The sequence below is a fragment of the Ranitomeya variabilis genome, chromosome 1 (assembly GCF_051348905.1).
Source record: "Ranitomeya variabilis isolate aRanVar5 chromosome 1, aRanVar5.hap1, whole genome shotgun sequence".
NCBI lineage: Eukaryota > Metazoa > Chordata > Amphibia > Anura > Dendrobatidae > Ranitomeya > Ranitomeya variabilis.
In genome coordinates, this window is record NC_135232.1 from 504,626,606 (window position 1) to 504,654,373 (window position 27,768).

Consider the following 27,768-nt stretch of genomic DNA (forward strand, 5'->3'; position numbering starts at 1 on the left):
TGTAGCTCACGCATCCTCAAAACATCAGCGACCCACTGCCGTACTTTACAGTAGGAATGGTGTTCCTTTCATTATAGGCCTTGTTGAATGTAATGTTTATGGTTGTGGCCATAAAGTTAAATTTTGGTATCATCACTCCAAACTACCTTGTTCCAGAAGTTTTGAGGCTTGTCTCTGTGCTGTTTTGCGTATTGTAGGCAAGATACTTTGTGGCATTTGCACAGTAATGGCTTTCTTCTGGTGACTCAACCATGCAGCCCATTTTTTTAAAGTGTCTCCTTATTGTGCATCTTGAAACAGCCACACCCGCTAATTTTCAGAGAGTCTTGTATTTCAGCTGATGTTATTGGGGGTTTTTTCTTTGCATCCCGAATAATTTTCCTGGCAGTTGTGGACAACATTTTTGTTGGTCTGCCTGACCGTGGTTTTGATTTTAAAGAGCCCCTGATTTTCCATTTGTTAATCACAGTTTGAATGCTGCTGACTGGCATTATCAATTCCCTGGATATCTTTTTGTATCTCTTTCCTGTTTTATACAGTTCAACTGCCTTTTCCTGTAGATCCGTTAACAATTCTTTTGCTTTCCCCGTGACTCACAATCCAGAAACATCAGTGGCTGGATTAAAGATGCAAGAGTCTGTCTGGATCCCAGAAACTCACTCAGCTTTTATGCACACACACAGATTACGAGCAAACAGGTCACATGTGAGGCTGTTATCTTTAGAAGCCATTCAAACCCATTTGTGGCAATTTCTGTGCATGTTATCAGGCCAAAATCGCCAGGGTATGTGAACTTTTGATCAGGGTCATTTGGATGTTTTGGGTTGTAATTATGATTTAAAGAGAAACACAATAGTTTGACAATAAATAACTTCACCCAACTTCTAACCATGAGTGGAGAAAAAGTTTTGGTGCGATCATTCATATTCTCTGAAAAAAGACCAAGAAGCAAAAATTCTGCCTGGGTATGTTAACTTTTCAACACAACTGTAGATGTGCCTTCTCTGGGTGGCTGCGAGCTTCTATTTTTTAGACTGCGGGGTGGTCAATATCCATGGCCCCTTACCAGCCGGAGAATACCAGCCCCCAGCTGAGCTAACTTTAGCAAGGCTGGTTGTCAAAATGAGGGCTCCACGCTGAATTTTTTAATTATTTATAGCGCAGGAGGCGGCTGATGGGAATAATAGTCCCATCAGCCACCGTCTGCTGTTTCTTTGGTATAGAATTCTGTGACGCACCCATGGTGTCAATATGATCACTGCACCCCTAGATGAATTCATTGAGAGGTGCAGTTTGTAAAATGGGGTCACTTATGGGGAGTTCTGCTGTTCTGGCACCTCATGGGCTCTCCCAGTGGATCATGGCACCTCATGGGCTCTCCCAGTGGATCATGGCACCTCATGGGCTCTCCCAGTGGATCATCGCACCTACAATGGCATCTCATGGGCTCTCCCAGTGGATCATGGCACCTACAGAGCATAACAGTAAAATCTGGCTCCTTGCCTTCTGAGTTTTGCACTGTGCCTGAAAAATATTTCCGTGCTCAGGAAAAAATGGACCTCAGTTTGTTAAAAAAAAATTCCTATTATCCCTTAGAAAAATGAAAAACTTGGGGCTATAACAACATTTTTGTGGGGAAAATGTGATTTTATTTTTTTTACGGTTCAACGTTATAAACTTCAGTGAAGCATTTGGGGGTTCTAAATACATTCCTTGAGGGGTCTATCTTACAAAATAGGATCAAATGTGGGGGATTTCCACTGTTTAGGCACATCATGGGTTCTCCAAATGGCATGTGCTAATGATTCCAGGAAATTTTGCATTCAATAAGTCAAATGACGCTTGTTTTGTTACGGTTCAAAGAATTGTGATGAATGAATGAATAAATAAATGCTCACACTAGAATTGAATAAACTAATATGAATTTACTTTATATTTATTATCTTATCTATTAACAGTCACTCTAAATAACACATAATCAATAGTCATACATTACATTGAAATGGTAGGAATCAAATCAGCCTGCTCTGTGTCCTCGCTCATCCAAATCTGTGTTCTGTGTCTACTGTCTCAGGCATACCTCTCATTTATATGTTAAAACTGACCATTGAATCTTATCTGAAGGCTTTTGATGTTTATCCTGTGAATACTTTTCTGCCCAATGATGACAGAAGTATTCTAGGAGTGATACCTTTATTGGCTAACCAATCAATTTTCCAGGAAACTGTTCATGTAGGAATGCTCAGATCTGACACCCATAACGTGGTGGTGCACCATCTTGGATGTCAGGTCCAGGCATTCCTATATGAACAGTTTCCTGGAAAGTGGATTGGTGGTTGTGGGCCAGTTGAGTGGCCACCAAGGTCTCCCGATCTGACCCCCTTAGACTTTTAACTTTGGAGTTACCTGAAGGCAATTGTCTATGCTGTGAAGATACGAGATGTGCAGCATCTGAACCAACGGATACTGGAAGCCAGTGCTAGCATTTCTTCTGCGGTGTTGCTATCAGTGTGTCAAGAATGGGAGAAGAGGGTTGTATTGACAATCCAACACAATGGGCAGCACTTCGAACACATTTTATAAGTGGTCATAAACTTGTAAATAACTCATGAAAGAATAAAGTGTGAGATTGCGCTTACTGCATGTGTTGGGGGACACTCGCTTGGCAACAGGATAAATGCACATGGGCACGATTTTTCACTTAAACGGTCTATGTGCGTTTTTCTTACAGCATAAACCACCAAAACAACAGATGGACAGTCTTTACATCAGGCTTCACATCCTTAGCTTGTGACACTAAACTGTGCAGTCACCCACGGCAACTGGTCAGATAAGGACCCTGATCCTTATCTAACCAGTTGCCGTGGGTGACAGCACAGATCATAAACATCATTAACACCAACAGTCTATGGTACCTTACGGGAGCTCCTGCTCCACCTGCTGACTCCTTGTCAGTCCTCTCTCCTGGGAAAGCTGTCATACGGGAATCACCAACTTGCCTGGCAGGCACACCTTAGTCAGTCCAGAGCCGCTGAAGGACGGTAGTTTCCCCAACACAGACTGTCCTTGTCCACGGTCTCCCAGGTGCTTCCCGGAAGATTCCTCTCACAAGAGCTTCCAACACAGACCTCCAGGACCACGGTCTCCCTGTGCGCTATTCAGGATGTCCGTCCCCACCTGGGACAGTCCAACACACAGGCATATGGCCTATCCGGGTGCTATTCAGGACGTTCGTCCAACACCCAGGCCACCAGGTCCAAAGCCCCACCACGTGCTTTTCAGGGAGATGGCACTCCCAACACATAGGCTTTTCCAGGACCTACAGCACAGACCATTCAGGTCCACACTCTCAACCCTGTGACCCACACCCTGGTCACATTATGAAGCTGTTACCACTCCCACAGGAGGGAGTGTGTGTGGCTAATTCGACCCGCCCATCTCTCATAACTAGCCTTGCCACCCTCCCTTCATAATTATACCAACAACTATACTTGTGATGTCACATGACCCACATCCCATTGAAAAAAATAGTTAAATCCAAAATGGCTGACTTCAAAATGGCCGCCATTGTCACCACCCATCTTGAAAAGTTTTCCCCCTCCCATATATTAATGTGCCACAAGCAGCAAGTTGATATCACCAACCATTCCCATTTTATTTAGGTGTATCCATATACATGGCCCACCCTGTGTAAGGCATGGGCTCTACTGGTTGAAGGAGTAATGAGATTCCCAGAACTCTGCCTTTTCATCTACAGTTTCTGTGACTTGTTCTCGGTGACTGCTAAAGCTGATCTGTCCTGAACATTAATATTTAATATATACTGATTTCGTGCTGGCCTGCTTATTGCACAGCCCCCTGCTCTCAAAGGTGAGTGGCCTGGTCTTGGATGGTTGTCAGTCTAGTTTACCAATGTATCTTGAAGGTGGAGTCCAAAGTGCTGCTAGTTCTAGATCGTGGGCATTAAGGCTATGTGCACACGGTGCAGAATGGTGGTGAAGATTTTTCCGCACTGATTTTGGTAAATCTGCAGGTAAACTGCACTACACATTTACCGCGGAATTACTGTGGTTTTTGTGCGGATTCCACCTGCGGTTTTACACCTGCGGATTCCTATTGAGGATCAGGTGTAAACCGCTGCGGAATCCGCACAAAGAATTGACTTGCTGCGGAAAATAAACCGCTGCGTTTTCACACGGTTTTTTTTTTTCTGCAGCATGTGCACTGCAGATTTTGTTTTCCATAGGTTTACATGGTACTGTACACTTCATGGAAAACTGCTGAGAATCTGCAGCGTCAAATCCGCAACGTGTGCACATACCCTAAATAGCAGAGTCTTTGCCAACACGATCTCAAGTTTCTGAAGGTCTTGTTTTTCTGAATGGATTTACTATTTTAAAAAAAAAAGTTTGCTTCTTCCTTCATTATCAGGTTTTTTTTTGTTGTTTTTTTTTCTTTTCTTTCAGGTTCTTGTTTGATGAGGGAAGCAATGAGTATAAATATTATCGTCAAAAGTTTGTTGAGTTTCAAAACTCCAAAGATCAAATACACACACAGAGCACGCAAACAAAAAAAAGTAAGCGATCTCCTGAAGAGTTGGCTTGTGAGTCAGTGAGGGCAATGCTGTATGCAAGGAAGGCACAAGCTGTGAAGAGGAGGCTCTACAGAACCTTGTCACTCTCAAAAAAGCGAAAGCAGGCCAAACTTAAGAGCCGTAAGGCAAAGGCATCTCCTACTGTTAAAGCGAAAAAGATTATCAAAGCTGAGAAACAAGAGCTTGAAATCATACCAATAACTGAAACAACGACCGAAACGTCTTCTTGTGAAGCAGATGTAAAATCCCTGGAAACTCCAGACCAATGCTCAGAGAGTGCAGAAGTTCATAAAGATAAAGAATTACAAGAGGATAAAGAACCATTACAAGAAGAAGGTTTGAAGCTATTTCTTTTATGTTTGTCTGCTTTTGAGTGTTTTGATTTTCTTGTTTTAAATGCCTTTTTTTTTTTTTTTTTTTTTTTTTTTAGCTGACATTTTTAACCCCTGATTGACTGGGCGATTCTCTGTCTGTACCACTCATTTCATCTCATGATGTACTGGCAAACAGAGAAAAAAATGTGTGATTAAATTGCGGGGTGTGTGGTGGGAAACCTTGCAATTCTGTTTTTTTTTTTTTGTTTGTTTTTTTTTTCCCTTATCATAACGTTCAGTTTGCAGTAAAATTGACCTGGTTAATATTATTGTTCGGGTTGATTATGGCAATACCTACCTTGTATTGTTTTTTTCTTATTTATTTTATTTTTTTTACCTTAAGTTCCCACAGTGAGGTTTTAGTTTTGATTCTGCATGTTTTGGCTGTGCAAAAAAATAATATACAACATCTTACAATTTCATCGTGGATAGGATTTCTATAAATCTTTATGCCCAAGATTTTTTTTTTCTCTCCCTCTCTTTACGCTGCATAAATTGACCCATGGTGCGTTTTTTAAATCCGCAACATAGTAATTTCTCTTGCGGGAGCTCTGAGATTTGTGTGGATTTTCCCTATAGAATTGTTAGATGGTGTGGTTGTTTTTTTTTTGTGTGCACTTAACCCCTTCATGACCTTGGGATTTTCTGTGTTTCCGTGTTCGTTTTTCACTCCCCTCCTTCCCAGAGCCTTAACTTTTTTTATTTTTCCATCAATATGCTCATGTGAGGGCTTATTTTTTGCGAACCGAGTTGTACTTTGAACGACATCATTGGTTTTACCATGTCATGTACTAGAAAACGGGAAAAAAATTCCAAGTGCGGTGAAATTGCAAAAAAAATGCAGTCCCACACTTGGTTTTTGTTTGGCTTTTTTTCTAGGTTCACTAAATGCTAAAACTGACGTGCCATTATGATTCTCCAGGTCATTACGAGTTCATAGACACCAAACATGTCTAGGTTCTCTTTTATCTAAGTGGTGAAAAAAAATTCCCAACTTTGCTAAAAAAAAAATAAATAAATTAAAAAAATTGCGCCATTTTCCAACACCTGTAGTGTCTCCATTTTTCGTGATCTGGGGTCGAGTGAGGGCTTATTTTTTTGCGTGCCGAGCTGACGTTTTTAATGATACCACTTTTGTGCAGATACGTTCTTTTGATCACCCGTTATTACATTTTAATGTAATGTCGCGGCGGCCAAAAAAACCGTCATTCTGGCGTTTCCAATTTTTTTCCCGCTACGCTGTTTAGCGATCAGGTTAATGCTTTTTTTTATTGATAGATCGGGCGATTCTGAATGTGGCGATACCAAATGTCTAGGTTTGAATTTTTTTTTTAAATTTATTTATTTTTTTATGGGGCGAAAGGGGGGTGATTTAAACTTACATTTTTATTTTTTTTCACTTTTTTTTTAATTTTTTTTTAATTTTAACTTTTGCCATGCTTCAATAACCTCCATGGGAGGCTAGAAGCTGGCACAACCCGATTGGCTATGTTACATAGCAGCGATGATTAGATCACTGCTATGCAGCAGAAATGCAGGTGTGCTATGAGCGCAGACCACAGGGTGGCGCTCACAGCAAACCGGCATCAGTAACCATAGAGGTCTCAAGGACCTCTATGGTTACTATGCAAAAGCATCACTGACCCCCGATCATGTGACTGGGGTCGGCGATGCGCTCATTTCTGGCCGGAAGCGCTGATTAAATGCCGCTGTCAGCGTCTGACAGTGGCATTTAACTAGCGATTCACCCGCCGCTATTGCGGGCACATGTCGGCTGTTCAAAACACCGCCGGAGCCCGCATCAAAGCGGGGGTTCTGACCTCGTACGTACTATCCCGTCCGAGGTCAGAAATAGGTTAAACGACATGTAGTCCACACATGAATGTAACAATATATATTTTTGTCAAAGCCAAATACGAGGAAGTAAAAAAAACAAAGCAGCTTAATTTCAAACATGACCAAAAAGACAAACTGCAAAGGTAAAAAAAAAAAGTGGGAAAAAAAATTTTGCACAATTTAGCAAATGTGTGCATAAATACTGCAGAAAATCTGCAACATCAAAATCTCGCCACAAACTCATTATGGGAACGTAGCCGTAAGTGATGAAAAAACATTCGGAAAGTTTGTAACCCAAAAAATTGGTTTGTCACCATTTCATGAGCCTTTTTAAAGGGAACTTGTCACTCCCAAAATTGAGGGTGAGCTAAGCCCACCGGCATCGGGTGCCTATCTACAGCATTCTGGAAAGGTCAGAGAGGCCCGGCGCCTGCACACTGCAGTACTTTGCTATATATATACCGTATATACTCGAGTATAAGCCGAGATTTTCAGCCCAAATTTTTGGGCTGAAAGTGCCCCTCTCGGCTTATATTCGAGTCACGGTCTGTGGCAGGGTCGGCGGGTGAGGGGGAGAGGGCGCTGAGGCATACTTACCTAGTCCCGGCGATCCTGACGCTCCCCCTGCCCGTCACACTGTCTCCGGGTGCCGCAGCTCTTCCCCTGTACAGCGGTCACGTGGGACCGCTCATTAAACTTATGAATATGTACTCCACTCCCATAGGGGTGGAGCCGCATAGTCATTTCTCTAATCAGCGGTGCCGGTGACCGCTGATAGAGGAAGAGGCTGCGGCACCCGGAGACCAGCTGTCCGGGGGAAGGAGCGGGACGCCGGGAGCAGGTAAGTATCGCATATTTTCCTGTCCTCGGTCCACACGCCGGGCGCCGCTCCGTCTTCCCGGCGTCTCTCTGCACTGACTTTTCAGGTCAGAGGGCGCGATGACGCATATAGTATGCGCGGCGCCCTCTGCCTGATCAGTCAGTGCGGAGAGACGCCGGGACGGGACGCTGAGGAGCTGCAAGCAAGAGAGGTGAGTATGTGTTTTTTTTTTGTTTTTTTTTATTGCAGCAGCAGCACCAGCGTTATATAGGGAACAGATTTATAATGAGCATCTATGGGGCCAAACTGAACGGTGCAGAGCATATTCCATATGGGGCAGCTTTATAATGAGCATCTATGGGGCCAAACTGAACGGTGCAGAGCATATAGGGAACAGCTATATAAGGAGCATCTATGGGGCCAAACTGAACGGTGCAGAGCATATAGGGAACAGATTTATAATGAGCATCTATGGGGCCAAACTGAACGGTGCAGAGCATATAGGGCACAGCTATATAAGGAGCATCTATGGGGCCATAATGAACAGTGCAGAGCATATATGGCACAGCTATATAAGGAGCATCTATGGGGCCAAACTGAACGCTGCAGATCATATAGGGCACAGCTATATAAGGAGCATCTATGGGGCCAAACTGAACGGTGCAGAGCATATATGGCACAGCTTTATATGGAGCATCTATAGGGCCATAATGAACGGTGCAGAGCATATATGGCACAGCTTTCTATGGAGCATCTATGGGGCCATAATGAACGGTGCAGAGCATATATGGCACAGCTTTATATGGAGCATCTATGGGGCCATAATGAACGGTGCAGAGCATTCTATATGGCACAGCTATATATGGATAATATATCGGGCAATAATCAATGGTATGGAGCATTATATATGGCACAGCTTTATATGGAGCATCTATGGGGCAATAATGAATGGTATGGAGCATCTATTTTTATTTTTGAAATTCACCGGTAGCTGCTGCATTTTCCACCCCAGGCTTATACTCGAGTCAATAAGTTTTCCCAGTTTTTTGTGGCAAAATTATGGGGGTCGGCTTATACTCGGGTCGGCTTATACACACATACACACATACACTCACTGGCCACTTTATTAGGTACACCTGTCCAACTTCTTGTTAACACTTAATTTCTAATCATCCAATCACATGGCGGCAACTCAGTGCATTTAGGCATGTAGACATGGTCAAGACAATCTCCTGCAGTTCAAACCGAGCATCAGTATGGGGAAGAAAGGTGATTTGAGTGCCTTTGAACGTGGCATGGTTGTTGGTGCCAGAAGGGCTGGTCTGAGTATTTCAGAAACTGCTGATCTACTGGGATTTTCACGCACAACCATCTCTAGGGTTTACAGAGAATGGTCCGAAAAAGAAAAAAAATCCAGTGAGCGGCAGTTCTGTGGGCGGAAATGCCTTGTTGATGCCAGAGGTCAGAGGAGAATGGGCAGACTGGTTCGAGCTGATAGAAAGGCAACAGTGACTCAAATCGCCACCCGTTACAACCAAGGTAGGCCTAAGAGCATCTCTGAACGCACAGTGCGTCGAACTTTGAGGCAGATGGGCTACAGCAGCAGAAGACCACACCGGGTACCACTCCTTTCAGCTAAGAACAGGAAACTGAGGCTACAATTTGTACAAGCTCATCGAAATTGGACAGTAGAAGATTGGAAAAACGTTGCTTGGTCTGATGAGTCTCGATTTCTGCTGCGACATTCGGATGGTAGGGTCAGAATTTGGCGTAAACAACATGAAAGCATGGATCCATCCTGCCTTGTATGGAGCATCTTTGGGATGTGCAGCCGACAAATCTGCGGCAACTGTGTGATGCCATCATGTCAATATGGACCAAAATCTCTGAGGAATGCTTCCAGCACCTTGTTGAATCTATGCCACGAAGAATTGAGGCAGTTCTGAAGGCAAAAGGGGGTCCAACCCGTTACTAGCATGGTGTACCTAATAAAGTGGCCGGTGAGTGTATGTGTGTGTGTGTGTGTGTGTGTGTATATATATATATATATACACACACATATATTCATACACACACATATATTCATACACACACATATATTCATATATACACACACACACACACACATATATTCATATACACACACACACACACACATATATTCATATACACACACACACACACACACACATATATTCATATACACGCACACACACACACACACACATATATTCATACGCACACACACACACACATATTCACACACTATTTTATACACTTGATTATGGGCAAGGTGACACCAAATGTGTTTGTTTTTTTCCTGAAAGGGCAATTTTAAAATTTTGCTGATGGGTGGTTACAACAGCCCAGGAGTCAACAATAGACATTCAATGTCAGTGAGGGTATTAATAGGGGGCGAAAAAGGGATGTGATATGAATATTTAATTTCTTTATTTGTAATATCTCTTATAAAAAAAAAATATATATATTTTAACAAGGTGGTTTTTTTTTGTTTTGTTTTTTTAATTCTCTGCAGTCGACTGACCGCTTGATCTACTATATATACTGCAATAGAAGTATATTGCAGTATATAGGTAAAAGCAGTTTTCCAAAGAAGCTTGACTGAGCTTCACAGAGAATACCAACATGAGGGTCCTACAGCAGGGCCCCAGTTGCCATAGCAGCCCATTTGGCATGCTTCAATTGTGTTGCAGGCGGTCGATGGGATTTTGGAATGGTATGCCCCCTCAAATGTTGCAATTGTAGATTTTTGGCTGTGATTGGAGCTTAGTTTGCTGAAATCTGCTGGGTATGGTGTGGGTTCAGCTTCTAATTCCGTTCTATATACCCGTTCCACACGTCGGGAAGAGATTAAGAGGATATCCTAGTCTAAGGCTAAAACCACTTGATATTCATCCTAGCAATTTTTTTTTTCGTTCACCCTATATCTTCCATCCTGCTCCAAAATTGAATATAATTTAAAAATTGTTCCCTTTGGCTGCCATAACTACTTTGCTGGCAGTGCCAGTTGTTTTTTTTTTTTTTTTTTTTACTCCAGGTTAAGATGTACTTTGTCAGTGGTGTCAGTTTGGGTTACATATAACTTAAAGGGCTTGTACTATACAAATCGATAAGTCTACAGTCACTCTGTGATTGCAGACTTATGAATTCTCTCAGCGCATGCACTATGCATTGCAGGGATTCTCTGGTTTCTGAGCCAGGACCAGAGGGTATGATGTGTTATACATACTCCCGGCCTGAGCCCGGCTAGTGGGTGCAGCAGTGCGCCATACAGTTGCATTGAGTGAGGCTGCGTCCCGACTAGTGACGTGGGCTTGGCTGACTAGAGGGCACAGCCTTGCTCCATACAAGTTCATGGTGTGAGGCCCGTGCCCACTGGATGAACTTTGGCCAGGAGTATGTGTATCTCATACATACCTTCCTGTCCCCGCTCAGAAACCAGAGAATCCACGCAGCCCACAGTACGTGCACTAGGGGCATTCATAGGTCTGTAGTGAGAGTGACTGCACACTTCTTGATTTGTACTGAACAACCCCTTTAACAAACGTCTATTCGGAAACGTATTAATAAACATCTTAGTAGGAAGGAATAAAAACATACTAGCAAATTTCCAACTGTGTTTTTGCATTTAAAGTTTAGCTTTCTTAGGCGTTTCATTGGGGGAGACAGGAAACAATTACCGTATATACTCGAGTATAAGCTGAGATTTTCAGCCCAATTTTTGGGGCTGAAAGTGCCCCTCTCGGCTTATACTCGAGTCACGGTCGGCGGGTGAGGGGGAGAGGGCGCTGAGGCATACTTACCTGCTTCCGGGGCTCTTGGCGCTGTCCCTGCAGTCCCATGGTCTCCGGGTGCCGCAGCTCTTCCCCTGTTCAGCGGTCACATGGGACCGCTCATTAGAGAAATGAATATGGACTCCACTCCCATAGGGGTGGAGCCGCATATTTATTTCTCTAATGAGCGGTAACGGTGACCGCTGATAGAGGAAGAGGCTGCGGCACCGAAGACCAGCTGTCCGGGGGAAGGAGCGGGACGCCGGGAGCAGGTAAGTATTACATATTCACCTGTCCGCGTTCCACACGCCGGGCGCCGCTCCATCTTCCCGGCGTCTCTCCGCACTGACTGTGCAGGTCAGAGGGCGCTGCCCTCTGCCTGAGCAGTCAGTGCAGAGAGACGCTGGGACGTGACCCTGAGGAGCTGCAAGCAAGAGAGGTGAGTATGTGTTTTTTTTTATTTTTTTATTGCAGCAGCAGCACCAGCGTTATATAGGGAACAGATTTATAATGAGCATCTATGGGGCCAAACTGAACGGTGCAGAGCATTCCATATGGGGCAGCTTTATAATGAGCATCTATGGGGCCATAATGAACGGTGCAGAGCACTATATGGCACAGCTATGGGGCAATAATGAACAGTGCAGAGCACTATATGGCAGAGCTATGGGGCAATAATGAACGGTGCAGAGCACTATATGGCACAGCTATGGGGCAATAATGAACGGTGCAGAGCACTATATGGCACAGCTATGGGGCAATAATGAATGGTGCAGAGCACTATATGGCACAGCTTTCTATGGTACAGCTCTGGGGCAATAATGAACGGTGCAGAGCACTATATGGCACAGCTATGGGGCAATAATGAACGATGCAGAGCACTATATGGCACAGCTATGGGGCAATAATGAACGGTGCAGAGCACTGTATGGCACAGCTATGGGGCAATAATGAATGGTGCAGAGCACTATATGGCACAGCTTTCTATGGTACAGCTATGGGGCAATAATGAACGGTGCAGAGCACTATATGGCACAGCTATGGGGCAATAATGAACGGTGCAGAGCACTATATGGCACAGCTTTCTATGGTACAGCTATGGGGCCATAATGAACGGTATGGAGCATCTATTTTTATTTTTGAAATTCACCGGTAGCTGCTGCATTTCCCACCCTAGGCTTATACTCGAGTCAATAAGTTTTCCCAGTTTTTTGTGGCAAAATTAGGGGGGTCGGCTTATACTCGGGTTGGCTTATACTCGAGTATATACGGTAGTCTCGCCTGTTCCTTCCAATTGTGACAGCGTACGCCAGTTCTGTTGGATAGCGTTTTTTTCAGGAAGCTTACTTTACTGTGTCGATTGCAGAGCAACAAATCTCTTCTGTGTTCATAGAATAGTGAGGGGTGACTGTTATATACCCTTGCACTGCCACGATGACTGGAAACAAGTGGCCACAGGGAGAATATACCGTGAGTCAATTTTCTCCCTGTACCCGTTGCCCCGGTAAGGCAAGCAGGCATCATTTTAGTGCTATTTACCTGCATAGTTACCTTGTTCCTGGAGGTAAATAGCATTTCTGGACATGAAAGGTTCCCTTTAAAATATATTAAAGGCAGTGGAATTGGAAGAGACAAATTATACCTGCATGAATACTGATAGTTTATTATAGGCGCAAAAAAGTGTAAAATAATTTCCAGTAGTGAAGTTTTAACTCTCTAAAAGCAAACCTGATCATTTATACAATAGCTGTGCCTTCCTGCTTGTTAGACCACACCACAACAATAAAGTATGCTTCTAGTGTGCACATATACAGGAATGCAGTGCTGACTTTGCATTTCCTTTACTGTTAAATCACACCACCCAGTAATCATGAGCATTTAAGAGGTAAGTTGCTGTCATTCTATATTGTTATTACTATGGTATAATTTATTTTTCGGGGGTTATTGTTTTGTTTCTTTTTCATAGTTGATGAAAAGACCAAAGACACTGCCATGAAGTTGGCTGAGTTTGTTGCTCAGATGGGACCAGAAATAGAGCAATTTAGCATGGAGAACAGTGTAAACAATCCAGAATTTTGGTAAGGGTGGATAAATTTTACTGTGACCTGTCAAAATGATGTATGTAATGTGCTGGTTTAACTTAGAATAATTCTCTAGAAATGTGTAGCATTTTCTGTATTGTTATATACCAACCTATTAAAAAATAAGAAGAAATTATTCTGCTTTAAAGAAAAAAAATGAACACTACACCACAGTGAAAGAAATGTTGTGCACATTCTTAAAGTTTAAGGGTTTTTCTCCACTAACAAAAGTTAATTTTGTTCATTCAATCTTGGAATTAAAATAATTTCCACAACTGGATGTTAAATGAAATGTTCCTGTGCTGAGATAATCTTATAGATGTGTAATGGCTGTGTCTGACCGTACAGGGACATGGTCTGATCATCCTAGGCAGGGGGGAAGAAAACGAGAGGATACGGACATTACAGCACATGATCACAGCTGATTTTGTGAAGTAAACATTGTTTAAAACAGTTAAATCAATAGGGAATGCAATGCATGTAAAATACTGCTGTAAATGGAAACTAAACCAGTCCGAATCACCAAGTCTCTCCAAATAAGGAGGGGTCAAAGGTGATCAGCCTCTGACACCTCCCTGTTTGGAGGGATTTGGTGATTCTGACTGGTTTAGTATTGTTTAAAACAGGCAGGGAAAGGTTTGTCACAAAAAAGAACCAGCTGTGACCCCTGAGCTATAATGTCTGTATACTCTATTTTGCATCATCCCCTGCCCAGGAGCTGTGATATGATCAGACCATGTCCCTGTACAGTTAGACACAGCTATTACAAGAGTACACAGCAGGGCACATCTATAAGATTATCTCAGCACAGGAACATTTCATTTTATTCAAATCCAATTGTGGAATTTATTCTAAGATCTAGTGAATAAAATGTAACTTTTGTTTGTGGGAGAACCCCTTGAAGTTCATTCAGATACTTCTAATTTGGCATAGAATACAACCATTTAGAAGTGTGCTACTATACTGCACGATCTTCAGATTGCGTGTAGAAAGACATAATTGCTCGCTGATACAGTTATAAAGGACTATTGTGCACAGGTCTTCCTAATAAGAATCACACCAATGCACAACAAGCTGGGTACCACACAGTTGCCTGCACCTTTTATGCACCCACATTTCACCACAAGCAATTTAAAGACCGAGTGGGATTCGCATTAGATAGGACATGTTCTCTGTGATGCCAAGGTCTCAGACATACATTTTTTTTTTCCTTTTAGGTACAAGAATTGGTTAAACATGTTTTTCCTGTGTATGTAATAAATTTCTTACTTTTCTTCCCCCACTCTGAAGGTTTTTACGTGAGAAAGACAGTCCTGCATACAAGTTCTATCAGAGTAAATTGAAGGAGTTCAAGCAAACTGAAGTGGGAACCTCTGATGAAGAAATTGGGCTAGAAGACACTGATTTAGAGAATATAAGGACTGGAGATGAATTACTGAATGATTCTGATGAGGAAACCTCTTTGGAAATGGATGCAGAATGTGAAGCTGCTGAGGCTGCTGAATCTGCTGAGGCTGCTGAAGCTCCAAGCACAGAGGTTATTCCAGTAGCTGCATTTAGCCAAATGCCCACTCCAGCCCGTCCACTTGTAACTCGAAAGAGAGTAGCTAATCTCAAGGTTGGCATGCTGCCACCCAAAAGAGTATGTCTTGTGGAAGAGCCCAAAGGTAAGACTATCTGTTTTAATTCCTCTGTTTCTTTTCATGTCTTGCTTTTCTATTGATTTGTATTGTGTTGAATGTGCTTTTATGCTGGGTTATTGTTTGCTGGATTATTTAATGTCAGAGTTTCATTGAACTGACAAAGGAATGTGGTGTAACATTCACATGTGCTCTGAATTGTACTGACTGAAACATTTTAAGTTTCTTTTGATTATATCTTTAAATTTTTTGTAATAGTTCATGAGCCAGTCCGTATTGAATATGAACGCCCGCGGGGACGAGGACGCGGCAGAAAAAGGGTAAGTCCGACATTGCAAGATGTATTTTCCACTTTCTGAAAAAACATGGCCCAAAACTTTTATACATGTAAAATAGGGTACTCGCCTTCCACAGATCCAGCTCTTGTTCTCTGCCAGATTTTTTAGACAGTATAAGCATTTTGGCTCGGTGATTTGGCTGCAGCAGTGATATGTACTGTAAATGTCATGTCGTTGCGGCAGCCATTACATGGGGACCGCAGCAGAGGAGAGCTGACTCTGGGAAGGGGATTAGCTCCTGTGTTTATTTTTTATGTAGAAAAGCCTTTGGGGCCATGTGTTTAAAAAGTGAGAACAACCATTTTATAAAATGTGTAGTAATATACACTGCTCAAAAAATAAAGGGAACACTAAGACAACAGAATATAACTCCTAGTAAATCAAACTTCTGTGAAATCAAACTGTCCACTTAGGAAGCTACACTGTTTGACAATCTTTCATATGCTGTTGTGTAAATGGAATAAGCAACAGATGGAAATTATTGGCAATTATCAAGACACACTCAATAAAGCAGTGGTTCTGCAGGTGGGGGCCACAGACCACATCTCAGTACCAATGCTTTCTGACTGATGTTTTGGTCACTTTTGAAGGTTGGTTGTGCTTTCACACTCGTGATAGCATGAGATGGACTCTACAACCCACACAAGTGGCTCAGGTAGTGCAGCTCATCCAGGATGGCACATCAATGCGAGCTGGGTTAAGAAGGTTTGCTGTGTCAGTCAGCGTAGTGTCCAGAGGCTGGAGGCGCTACCAGGAGACTAGGAGGGCAAAAACCCAGCTACAGGACCGCTACCTCAGCCTTTGTGCAAGGAGGAACAGAAGAAGCACTGCCAGAGCCCTGCAAAATGACCTCCAGCAGGCCACAAATGTGCATGTGTCTGCACAAACGGTTAGAAACCGACTCCATGAGGATGGTCTTAGTGCCCGACGTCCACAGATGGGGGTTGTGCTCACCGCTCAACACCGTGCAGGATGCTTGGCATTTGCCACAGAACACCAGAATTGGCAAATTCGCCACTGGCACCCTGTGCTCTTCACAGATGAAAACAGGTTCACACTGAGCACATGTGACAGTCTAGGGACGCCGTGGAGAGTGATCTTCTGCCTGCAACATCCTTCAGCACGACCGGTTTGGCAGTGGGTCAGTAATGGTAAGGGGTGGCATTTATTTGGAGGGCTGCACAACCCTCCATGTTCTCGCCAGAGGTAGCCTGACTGCCATTAGGTACCGAGATGAGATCCTCAGACCCCTTGTGATAACTTATGCTGGTGCGGTTGGCCCTGGGTTCCTCCAGGAACTGTCCAGAAGTTGGCGGATGCTTCAGTCCTGGTCTGGGTGGAGTTCCCTCAGGAGACCATCCGCCGCCTCATCAGGAGCATGCCCAGGCATTGTAGGGAGATCATACAGGCACGTGGAGGCCACACACACTACTGAGCATCATTTTCTTGTCTTGAGGCATTTCCACTGAAGTTGGATCAGCCTGTAACTTTATTTTCCACTTTGATTATGAGCATCATTCCAACTCCAGACCTCCGTGGGATATTAGTTGTGATTTATGTTGATCATTTTTAGGTTTTATTGTTCTCAACACATTCCACTATGTAATGAATAAAGATTAATGACTGGAATATTTCATTCAGTGATATCTAGGATGTGGGATTTTAGTGTTCCCTTTTATTTTTTTGAGCAGCGTATATTGACAGAAATACATGCAACAATAAGTTTCTCATCACTTTTCGTGTACAGGATCTACAGTTACATTAATAAATATTGGGACACCTACATATTATAGCCAGGGTTGTGGAGTCAGTAAACCAAACCACAGACTCCTCAGTTTCCCTGACTCCTGACCCCTCAGCACTGGTCACTACTGAGCAAGTACATAAAGTGCAGCACAGATTCATCTAAACTAAAAGCCGAGATCCTAAGATCAGGACCCGGTCAGACTTGTATAGGACATTTCATAACTTTGCAAGTTTCTTTTAAAAACATTTACATCACATACTGAATTGTACTACTGAACTCAAATTATTTGACATTTTAGGAGTTGGTCCATTTTATACCGACCCCAACTCTGACTCAGATTCCACCAAAATGGATTCCCGACTCCACACCACTGATTACAGCTACAGTAGCCTTAATTACCTATTTCCAACATGGATATGAATATTGAGTTGGTCCTGATTTTGCAGTTCTAACAGCTTCCACTCTGTTGGGATGACTTTCTACAAGATTTTTGAGTGTCTGTAGGAATTGTTTTCCCATTTAGACAGAAAAGCAATTGTGAGGCCAGACACTGGTGTAGATGGCTTGTCTCACATGCTGTGTCTTAGTTCATCCCAAAGATGTTCAATGGGGCAGAGGTCAGTCAATTTTTTCCTCACAAACTTTCCCAACCATGCCTTTATGGATCTTGCATTGTGCATTGGGGCACAGTCTATCTGGAACACAAAAAGACCTTCCCCAAAATTGTTCCCAGAAATCTGGAATTGTCGAAAATATTGTGGTATACTCCATCAAGATTTCCCTTCACTGGAGTTGAGGAAACTTTGCCAACTTTTGAAAAACCGCCCTATACCATTATCCCCTCTCCACCAAACTTAACAATTTGCACAATACAGTTAAGCAGGTAAGGTTCCCCTGGCATTTGCCAAAGCCCAGACTCTTCAATCAGACTGTTGGATACAAAAGCATCCTGTGACAGCATGCTTTACACCACTTCAGCCAACACTTGTCATTGTGCTTTATGTAAGGCTTGTTATGCAGCTGCTCAGTCATGGAAACCCATGCCATGAACTGCCAGCACAAGTTGTGCTGATTTCACTGCCAGAGGAGATTTGGAGTTTTTCAGAGCACTGGCGACTCTTGGGATTCTGCACCTCCGCACTCAGCAACTCTATGGAACATTACATGGTCTGCCATTTTGAGTTGCTGTGGTTTCTAAACCCTTCTACATATTCCACAATAAACTGAGAACGGTAATATTGAAAACTCGAAGAGAAGAAATTTCATGACCTGATTCGTTACAATGGAGGCATCCTAGTTCAATACCACGCTTGAATTCATTGAGCTCTTTGGAGTAAGCCATTCTTTCACAAGTGTCTGTACAGGCAGACTGCATGGCAAGGCGCTGCATTTTAGACACCTGTGGTAACAGGACTGCATACAAGACCTGAATTCAAAGCTTAAATGTGTCCCAGTACATTCCACACATAATGTTTATATAAAATATATATATGATGATATTATGCTGTGTGGACAATGACTTGTTGAGAAGTTCTGATAAGTAGACCACTATAATGAAGACTCCCCTCCTGAACCGATCCCTCTACCTTCCAGGCAAAGTGTATTTTTCTTTTGCACTATGCTTGTCTACTGGCAGCTGTACCAATGTGCTGAGTGGCCCAGGGTCTTAAAACAGAAACACATTTTAATCATATTTCTTCCTTTTTTTAGTTTAAGAAACCAGTGGATTTACAGTATGCCGATAAGAAGCTTACCCAACAGAATGTGGGTTTTCAGATGTTGAGTAAGATGGGCTGGCAAGAAGGTCACGGACTTGGTTCTCATGGATCTGGCATCAAAAATCCCATAAACGTGTATGTTGTTCAACAGGTTTACTTTACATATTTACTGTCAGCAAGTTTTTATTTTACACTACCTTATACTGTACATACTTGGTGTTTAGCAAGAACGCTTTATTACTGGGTTCCTATTAAACTGTGGTCGTCCAACACAAGATGTACACCTAATTCTTAATAGTTATGATCTGAGAACAGTTATATGTCCAGTGCTCTGTTTTTCCGTCAGCAGGTCTTGGATGCCTGACACCAAAGGCATTTACTGACATGACCAAAGTTTTTAGCTTGGATTTCCTTTCGCTGTACATGATCTGGTTTGCTCATGGTACATGAGCTGCTTTCACCATACTCTTAAGCTACACTTTTTTTAAAGAATGTTTGATGTCCTATCCTGTCCAAGTTAAAAAGCCATTCACTGGCTATTTTAAAAGTTTTTTGCCACTTTTTTTAGGGGCACTATCTCTGCTGGAGAGGGCTTTGGTGCTGAAGAAAAGCAAGCGGACACTTCTACAAAGTTTGATGACTATCGGCACAGAATGATGGCAATGTACAAGAAAAAATATAAAAATGTTCTACTTGTGTAGGTAAGCTTGCAGAATATTCCATAATACACACACTTTTTTTTTTTAATGTGTTAATGGTAATGGTGCTTTCCTTTTGAAAGAAGTGGATGCTCTGGATTAATGAAGAAACACTTCTCAAAAGTGTAAGTGTGAACAGAAAGAGGCCGATTCTTCAAAACGTTTACGCCTGAAAACTGGTGTAAAAGCTTTAAAAAGTTGCAAAATTTTCTAGCATTTGTGTGTTGCACAAAATTTAGCAATTTGTCATTTTTTTTTTTCAATACAAGTTTCAATCCACTCTGCCAAATGGGAGGCAGGCCAGTCAAATTTATCTAATGTACCAACATTTTGTACTCCAGAAATGCTGCTCCAGTTCCTAATTGAAGTAGCATTATTTCTGGCACGGAGTCACGCACCACTCAGAAGTGATGGCGAACTAAGTGGAGAATGAATTTGTTGCCATCTACTCCAGCGAAACTGGCATAGTGAGTGCGCACTATGCCAGTCTTGAATCGGTCCCATTTAGTAATCACCACATTCTATGCTCTTTTCTTTTCCCTATGCAAGCAGCTTACCCTCATGCAATATATTCAATGCCTAAATAGGCAGAGACTTTATAGTTTGCTAGCGATGCTAGATAATGTTAGAATGATTTTGAGCGTCTTGGTGTTGTCATCAACGTACTTTTATTGCCTTTTGGCCTGGGACTGGCAATTGCACTTGTACATTTTACAGCCATGAGCACAGTTTGATTCTCTTATGTATTTACGCTTTTTCCATACAAGTGTGTACCTTCAAGCTTGGTCTTTCCTTTCCAAGTTGGACATCAGAATTAATTTTTACCATCTGACATGAGTCACATGAGGAATTTTGTGGATCTTATAGGTTGAAAGGAGCAATCACTTGAATAATAGTGTATGGTGTTTGGAAGAGGGGATGGTTGGGATTCGTGCTTTCTGCTTATATCGTAAAGTTATCTTCTCGCAGTGGTCTTTCTGGTTCAAAGGACAACCTTATATTTAATTGTCTTAAAAAGGAATACTGTTTTGAATTTTCAAAATCCTTTTTATATTCCATTCTTTCACATATTTATACCTCTTATCAGCATTTTTGCGTTAAAACCATGCAAAAAAATCCCCTTTCTTAAGGTAGTTGTATTCCTTTCTTTGGTATTTTTACCAACAAAAAAAATTAGAAACCAGCTGTTTCTGCTATTTCACTTTGAACAGTTTCTGGTTTCAAGTTTTGAACATCTCTGCCTTATAATGTTTGCCCACATCACACCGTTGTTTTCCATGTGATTATTGTGGTGGCAGAAATTTTACTTTATTCTCAGACCATTGTGCCTAGCATTTTGCTGCATGATCTTGCCTTTAATGGTAAGGCAGTTTTTGCTGGCCTGGTTGGACCTCTTATGTACACGTTGAATTTCTTGCTGTTTAAGTTTTCAAATATTCAGTTTGTCTTTTTCCTTTTTTTCCCCATTTCACAGGAAACTGGAAGGCTGCTGAGATCTTGGAAGCTAATTTTTCCTGTATATTTTAGGTCTCAAGTTGGGCCCCTATAGTTTTCATATTAAAAGTTGTGTGTGGGTGTTCATGACCTTCCTACATACTGATTTTGTTCTTGTTTAGTTTTATTATTTCTTCTTTTAGTCAGTGGGATAAAAGTGTTGTTAGAAAACCTTTTCCTATCCGGTGGCATACTTGTAATGTTTCACTAAACCTTTTTAAGAAGCAAAATATTATTTCTTTAGTAGATTTTCTTTTGGTAGTTACAATATTACCTGGTATAAAACTGTTTAAGATTATTTGCAAATATATTTCAAAAGGGTTTTCACTTCTGGGCAACCCTTTGTTAATGGGCCCAGGGAGGTAGTTTTGGTTTGGGAATGCTCTCCTCCGAGAACGGTGCCGCTACTCTGTACTACGCTATACATCCCCTACCGAATTCGTGTTACCGGTATCAAAAAAGCATCATTTCCACTGAGACCAAAAGTGAATGTGGCAGAAGGACATTGATGGCTGGGGACGTGACTGAGTCATACTAAGGAGTGGTGCCAGTCTAGGAGGGGTGAGTTGTTGGTTTTTTTTTTTTTGTTTTTTTTTAAGTGATCAAAAAGTCTATATGTAAATTAAAATGGTATCCCTGAAACAGTCATCTCGTCTCGCAAAAAACAAGCCTGTACGCTGTCAGTAGAGAAATAAAGTTTTACATCACAGAATATGGCTGAATAAATGGTTTCTTTTCTTTTTTTTTCTTTTTTTTTTTTACAAAATTGATCTTTTCTGTAAAAACAAAACTAATACATTTTTTATAATGTGGTATTGCTGAATTTGTACTGTCCCAAGGAATACAGATGTCTTATCACTTTTATCAAGCCAGTGGTAACAAAAAAAAAAAAAAAAAAAAAAATTCTTGAGCTGCTGTTGATTTTGTTATTTATGCTTCCCAAAAATCCCAATAATGCTCACTTCACATTTATTTTGTGCTCTGAGCTGAACACCTACATCTGGTTTTCCATCTAATTCTATGGGGTAAAAAAAAAAAAAAAAAAAGGAAGATTTAGAACCATTCAATATGAGTTGGTCATTTTGAAATCTATCTGCCCTCTTTCCAAGCCATCGCGGGGGAAAAAGGCCATGTACCCCTCTGGTTTTGGTAAGTTTAAAAGTATGCTAAAACGAGTGTTGTCATGTAATATCTGTTCTGAGTTTGTTACGTTTAATAAAAATGTATCTGATATATAAAAAAAAAAAATGTGTTAAAAAGTATGCACAAAAGTACCATTGACTATGCTTCTCTGCAGTTCTAAAAAGTTGGGCAATGCCAGGATAGGTGCCATATGTCTTTCAAGTGGCAACGTCTACCTCATTATAGTGAATGGTTCTGGCTGAATGCTGTTTTTCACATACCGTATATACTCGAGTATAAGCTGAGATTTTCAGCCCAAATTTTTGGGCTGAAAGTGCCCCTCTCGGCTAATACTCGAGTCATGATCGGTGGTGGGGTCGGCGGGTGAGGACTGTCATATACTCACCTAGTCCCGGCGTTCCTGTCGCTCCCCCTGCCCGTCCCACGGTCTCCGGGTGCCGCAGCTCTTCCCCTGAGCGGTCACGTGGGACCGCTCATTAGAGAAATGAATAGGCTGCTCCACCTCCCATAGGGGCGGAGCCGCCTATTCATTTCTCTAATGAAGCGGTGCCGGTGACCGCTGATAGAGGAAGAGGCTGCGGCACCGAAGACCAGCTGTCCGGGGGAAGGAGCGGGACGCCGGGAGCAGGTAAGTATTACATATTCACCTGTCCTCGTTCCACACGCCGGGCGTCGCGCCATCTTCCCGGCGTCTCTCCGCTCTGACTGTGCAGGTCAGAGGGCGCGATGACGCATATAGTGTGCGCGATGACGCATATAGTGTGCGCGCCGCCCTCTGCCTGATCAGTCAGTGCGGAGAGACGCCGGGACGGGACGCTGAGGAGCTGCAAGCAAGAGAGATGAGTATGTGTTTTTTTTTTTTTTTTTTTTATTGCAGCAGCAGCAATGGCACAGATTTATGTGGAGCATCTATGGGGCAACGGTGCAGAGCACTATATGGCACAGATTAATGTGGAGCATCTATGGGGCAACGGTGCAGGGCACTATATGGCACAGCTATGGGGCAACGGTGCAGAGCATTATATATATGGCACAGCTATGGGGCAACGGTGCAGAGCACTATATGGCACAGCTATGGGGCAACGGTGCAGAGCATTATATATATATGGCACAGCTATGGGGCAACGGTGCAGAGCACTATATGGCACAGCTATGGGGCAATGGTGCAGAGCATTATATATATATGGCACAGCTATGAGGCAACGGTGCAGAGCACTATATGGCACAGCTATGGGGCAACGGTGCAGAGCATTATATATATGGCACAGCTATGGGGCAACGGTGCAGAGCACTATATGGCACAGCTATGGGGCAACGGTGCAGAGCATTATATATATGGCACAGCTATGGGGCAACGGTGCAGAGCATTATATATATGGCACAGCTATGGGGCAACGGTGCAGAGCATTATATATATATATATGGCACAGCTTTCTATGGGGCAACGGTGCAGAGCATTGTATATGGCACAGCTTTATGTGCAGCATCTATGGGGCCATAATGAACGGTATGGAGTATCTGTTTTTAATTTTGAAATTCACCGGTACCTGCTGCATTTTCCACCCTAGGCTTATACTCGAGTCAATAAGTTTTCCCAGTTTTTTGTGGCAAAATTAGGGGGGTCGGCTTATACTCCGGTCGGCTTATACTCGAGTATATACGGTATTTAGACAGAATTCCATACGTTTGAACAGCAAGATAAAAGACCAGAAGAGTATATATGTCAATAAAATAAATATTGTAAAGATTTAATATGGACGTAACTTGTATTTCTAAGTATCAGAAGCTGCTAAGCACACACGCAGGAATTACTCTTCATGTATATACTTGCCATGGGTTACATAGGATGGAATCCCTGAATGTGTGCTTAACAGCCTCTGATGCTTTACTTGTATTACTATGTCCATTTTCAATATTTACAATAAACAGTTATTGGCATATATACTCTTCTGCCCTTTTCTATTGCTGTTCAAATGTAAGTATATTGCGTTGCACCTGATGAAATTCAATGTTATATTGACACACCCTCTTTAAAATGACTTAAATAAATATCTCACTCAATACAAGTCCAAGTTTTGGTAAATTTTCAACTAGGTTTCATAGAATTTTTTTTAAACCCATACACATGAAGTAACAGTAAGGTTAATATAACTTTTAATTACAATGTTCAGTTTTCCCAAAAAATTTTTATGCAAAGAATATGTATACACCCCACATCGAAAACCACTACATCCAGTATTTTGTATGACCTACTTTATTTTTAAGGACCACACCAAGTCTTCTAGGCATGAAATGAACAAGTTGGCGACATGTTACAATATCTGTCTTTTTCCATTCTTCGAGGACATCCTTTTTTTTTTTTTTTTTTTTTTATAGAGCCTGCATGCTGGATGGAAATTGATGCTCAACCTGTCTCTTCAGAATTCCCCATAGGTGTTAGATAGGGTTCAGATAATGGAACATGCTTGGCCACGGAATCACTTTCACCCTGTTCTTCTTCAGAAATGGAACGGTGGCCTTTAAATGTGTGTTTTGGATCATTGTGACCTTGGTAGACACTTTTCCAACATGACAAGTGATGACAGCATCTTCTTTCAATATAGAGCAGTACATCTGTGAATTCATGATGCTTTCAATTAAATATAGCAGCAGCACCACCAGTATAATTCCAGTAGTCTTCATATTTTTCAGCTCTGGCAAATTGTACATGGGTTTTTTTTTGTGCAAAGGCTTTAGAAGACTTCCTTTCTGGACAACGCTCATGCATACTATTCCTCGGCAGTGTGTGCAGTTTTTGTGTCCCTTACCCTGGTTTGCCTTTCTACTTCTTAAGCTAACTGTCATGAACTAGCATGTCTTTTTTTTTTTTTTTTCCCCATAACTTGTCATCTAAAGATGCTCCTGTTTAGGAGCTAACTTCCATGGCCGTCCTTGACCTTTCTGTGAGAGGGATGCAGTTCCATCTTTGTTAAATATTTTTATCACTTTTGCTCCAGTACTATAACTGATAATTAAAGCTTTGCTGATCTTGAAACCTTCACCTGTTGAATGAATAATTAGACTTACCTGTGTTTTGAAATCTCATACCTTATATACTCGAGTATAAGCCGAGATTTTCAGTGACCGCTGACAGAGGAAGAGCTGCGGCACCCGAAGACAGTGTGACAGGCAGGGGGAGCGCCGGGACTAGGTGAGTATTTTATATTCACCTGTCCACGTTCCACCCGCTGGGCGCCGCTCCGTCTTCCCGTCCTCTTGCTCTGTTCAGGTCAGAGGGCGCGATGACGTACTAGTGTGCGCGCCGCCCTCTGCCTGAACAGTCAGTGCGGAGAGACGCCGAGACGGGACACTGAAGAGCTGCAAGCAAGAGAGGTGAGTATGTGTTTTTTTTTTTTTTTTGTATTGCAGCAGCGTTATATATGGCACAGCTTTATAAGGAGCATCTATGGGGCCATAATGAACGCTATAGAGCATATATGGCACAGCTTTAGGAGGAGCATCTATGGGGCCATAATGAACGCTATAGAGCATATATGGCACAGCTTTATAATGAGCATCTATGGGGCCATAATGAAAGCTATAGAGCATATATAGCACAGCTTTAAATGGAGCATCTATGGGGCAATAATAAACAGTGCAGAGCATTCTATATGGCCCAGCTTTATAAGGAGCATCTATGGGGCCATAATGAACGGTGCAGAGCATTCTATATGGCCCAGCTTTATAAGGAGCATCTATGGGGCCATAATGAACGGTGCAGAGCATTCTATATGGCACAGCTTTATAAGGAGCATCTATGGGGCCATAATGAACGGTGCAGAGCATTCTATATGGCCCAGCTTTATAAGGAGCATCTATGGGGCCATAATGAACGGTGCAGAGCATTCTATATGGCACAGCTTTATAAGGAGCATCTATGGGGCCATAATGAACGGTGCAGAGCATTCTATATGGCACAGCTTTATAAGGAGCATCTATGGGGCCATAATGAACGGTGCAGAGCATTGTATATGGGGCCATAATGAACGGTGCAGAGCATTCTATATGGCACAGCTTTATAAGGAGCATCTATGGGGTTCATAATGAAATGTATGGAGCATTCTATATGGCACAGCTATATATAAATCATCTATGGGGCAATAATCAATGGTATGGAGCATTATATATGGCACAGCTTTATATGGAACCTCCTTTGGGGCAATAATGAACGGTATGGAGCATCTATTTTTATTTTTGAAATTCACCGGTAGCAACATCTGCATGACATTGAAAGAGGCATACTTATAAAATCATCACAAGATGGTACTATACTCCGGTTCGCCTCTCTCATCTACCATCAGGAGTATCTCCATTGTGCTGGAGAGAATGTGGAGAACACGGAAGTTTGCTACATGTGTTTTGGACATGCCCCCGGGTGAAACCCTTATGGAGACAGGCCATAAAATTAATCAATAAACTATTAACAGACAACACTATAGTCACCCCTGCAATGGTCTTGTTGTCATTAAACTGGGAAAGCACAGACACAAATGTGAGATCTATTATAATTCATATCTGTCTCGTAGTTAAACAAATTATAGCCTTCCATTGGAAAAATCCGATCTTACCGGCCTTTACCGAAATTATAGACCAAATTAACCTACATAAAACATATGAAGAAAACTTCACAATAGCAAACAATTATTATAACAAATATGATAGGAAATGGAAGAAGTGGGTTGAGGTAGACTCCAACTTATCGCATTAAAAGAAAAGATGGTGGTTACCGCATACCTGTGAGGATAAAATATGTTAATCTGTTAAAATTGTTAATAACTATCAAATTCTGTTATGTCTGGACAGCGTGTCCACAAAGTTGTACTTATCTTTTCCCAGTCCCATTTCCCTTACCTCCCTCCCTCTCCTTGAGAGCTGATTATGACTCTTCGCATGTTAATACTAAATTTCAAAAGATACAATAAAAATTATTTGAAAAGAAATTCACCGGTAGCTGCTGTATTTTCCACCCTAGGCTTATACTCGAGTCAATAAGTTTTCCCAGTTTTTTGTGGCAAAATTAGGGGGGTCGGCTTATACTCGGGTCGGCTTATACTCGGGTCGGCTTATACTCGGGTCGGCTTATACTCGGGTCGGCTTATACTCGGGTCGGCTTATACTCGGGTCGGCTTATACTCGGGTCGGCTTATATTCGGGTCGGCTTATACTCGGGTATATACGGTAAATTAGAATTTTGTTGTCTAAACTTTAGTTGTGCTTTGAAGACTTTCATTGAAGTAAACTAATTTTTTGCAACATGGTCTTGAATGAATTTAAGAATTACTTTATTGGATGTTCAAAATAACAAATCTAGTTAGCAATCAATGGTCCACATTTGTGCGAGTTCTTTATAGTATGGCATACATTAAAAAAATATTGATTCTGAAAGGAAACTTGAGGTTCTTTGACAAATCTATTGGGGTGCAAAGCACTGTAAGATAAATGTGAACAAAGC

The 27,768-nt window shown here is 42.1% G+C and overlaps 1 protein-coding gene across 1 annotated transcript in view; it reads left to right on the forward strand.

The window, feature by feature from the left end:
• Positions 1-21,846, forward strand: part of SUGP2 (SURP and G-patch domain containing 2) — a 95,826-nt gene extending 73,980 nt beyond the window's left edge. The window contains exons 5-11 of the mRNA XM_077252629.1: positions 4,467-4,930; positions 13,385-13,496; positions 14,790-15,166; positions 15,398-15,459; positions 18,935-19,077; positions 19,511-19,643; positions 21,115-21,846. Of these exons, the coding sequence (XP_077108744.1) occupies positions 4,467-4,930; positions 13,385-13,496; positions 14,790-15,166; positions 15,398-15,459; positions 18,935-19,077; positions 19,511-19,643 (1,291 nt within the window). The 3' untranslated portion in view covers positions 21,115-21,846. The remainder of the gene's footprint in view (positions 1-4,466; positions 4,931-13,384; positions 13,497-14,789; positions 15,167-15,397; positions 15,460-18,934; positions 19,078-19,510; positions 19,644-21,114) is intronic.
• Positions 21,847-27,768: the final 5,922 nt, after the last annotated feature.